This window comes from Loa loa (assembly GCF_000183805.2).
Source record: "Loa loa unplaced genomic scaffold supercont3.1535, whole genome shotgun sequence".
Classification (NCBI taxonomy): Eukaryota; Metazoa; Nematoda; class Chromadorea; order Rhabditida; family Onchocercidae; genus Loa; species Loa loa.
The window spans coordinates 1-1908 of NW_018109715.1; the positions used below are offsets into that span (position 1 = coordinate 1).

A 1908-nucleotide genomic window follows, 5' to 3' on the forward strand; every position below is an offset into this window, starting at 1 on the left:
AAAAAAGAAAAGACGGTAAACACCTTCATAATAAATTGGTGGAGGTGGTATTAATGGTGGTGATATTTGTTTATTTGTTTTTTCATCGATTATTTGTTGTTTTGCATTCATTCGACCACCATTCATTTGATCATTTTGTATAAATTTAGTGGAACTAGTTGTAAAATCATTCTCTTTAAGTGTAAACAATGTTCGATTGTTGTCCTTTTCAACTTTCGATGCATTCAAACTTGGATCCTGAACCATTGCTAATTTTTTCATTGTCACCATCATATTGGCCAACGTTTTGCAGCGTCGTAAGCATTGGTCAATTTGCGTTGTTTCTTCTTTAATGAATTTTTCCTCACAAACGATTCGTTCCATATTTGTTTTAATTTCCTTTTGTAATTCATATTGTATTGTTGGAAATTGTGCTAAAAATTACAAATATTTTTTTTACAATTTTTGAAAATTTTCTTCACAAAAATAAATCGATCAATTTTTGCAATAAATATATAAACAAATGAAATTAATAAGTAAACTTTTTAGTTTTGCTGCATTACGACCAAGTTTGGTAAGTGTTTCAGTAAACGTTTCCACTTCACTCATACGTAATTTCCGATTTGTGTTTAATACCAAATGTCTCACTTCTTCAACATTTTCTTCAAATGTTCTGTAATTTTGACAATATTTAGTATATTAAAATTGCTATTTATTGCATTATTGTTGGCGGTAATTAAGATCAATAATTAATTATCATCACTAATGGTTTCAACATTTTCATCCCATCAGTAGCACTGTATTCTCAACAGTAATTATATAGCTTATTGCCCGTCCTTAAGCATTATTAACTACTGCTATTACTATTACAGCTATTATCAGTACTATTGCAATTATTTTCACTATTTTTATTATTAATACTACTAATTAATTAAAAATCATGTCCATAAAAATTATTGTTATTATTGTTTCATTAATAAACCGAGTAATTATCGTGGAATATTTCACGAACACTTCCATCGCTAATCAACAGTGAAGTTTTTTTAAGAGTATATCTCATCAAATACTCCTGTTTCTCGAGAATTCCACTATGTTGTCCTTCTTGATAAGTTCAAATTCACTCAATAAATTTGCATGTTTCGTTTTTTAAACAAATAGTTAAACTAAAAATAATAATAAATTTACTGCAATGATTTCTGAAGATTAGCAATTTCAGCAATGTGTTCCGATTTAAGCGTGTCGTTAGCGTGAGCTAATGTATGATGCGGCGTTGCACCCAGGTGATCTGCAACGTATTGATGAACTCGATCGAATGCTTCACGTAAAATATCACGTGATGCTTGCGTATTCATCTGTAATATAGTTCAACGATAGGAAGAAACGAAATTATTGATTGGTTTTTGTTTTCTATTTGTTTATAATTCCAATAATAAATGAAATACCTGCACTGTACGTCGAATTTGTTTTAATTGACTTTGTATTTCTGTTATATGTCGTTTAAACTTTAAAATTTGTTGTTGTGTTTCACCACTCAGAAATACCGAATCCATCAATGATGGATCGGTGCTTGGCAGACTGCTTTCAGATGCAATTGATGCTACTGTAATTTTAAAACAACAGCATAATGTCAATTAGATCTTTGAATGTTTGAAAACAAATTTTGGACACATTAAAATAAAACGGGAAAAGCCATAGAAAGATACTAATAATAATGGATTAATTAGTTAAAAATAAAAATTAATTAGTTAAAAATAAAAATTAATTAGTTAAAAATAAAAATGTTGACGATACGAAAAACACTTGTAATGTGTATTTAATGCAACAAATAATTTAATAATGGTAAAAATAATAATAATGATGATGATGATAATAATAATAATAATAATAATAGTAATAATAATAATAATAATAATAATAATAATAATAATA

At 27.5% G+C, this 1908-nt stretch overlaps 1 protein-coding gene across 1 annotated transcript; it reads right to left on the minus strand.

The window, feature by feature from the left end:
- Positions 1 to 21: 21 nt before the first annotated feature.
- Positions 22 to 1529, minus strand: LOAG_15124 (hypothetical protein; the record flags this gene model as incomplete). The annotated part of the gene is made up of 4 exons (XM_003150617.1): positions 22 to 413; positions 522 to 652; positions 1165 to 1331; positions 1422 to 1529. Coding segments are annotated over 4 exons (798 nt in total), but the record flags the coding sequence as incomplete, so codon positions are not given.
- Between the last annotated feature and the right edge of the window lie 379 nt (positions 1530 to 1908).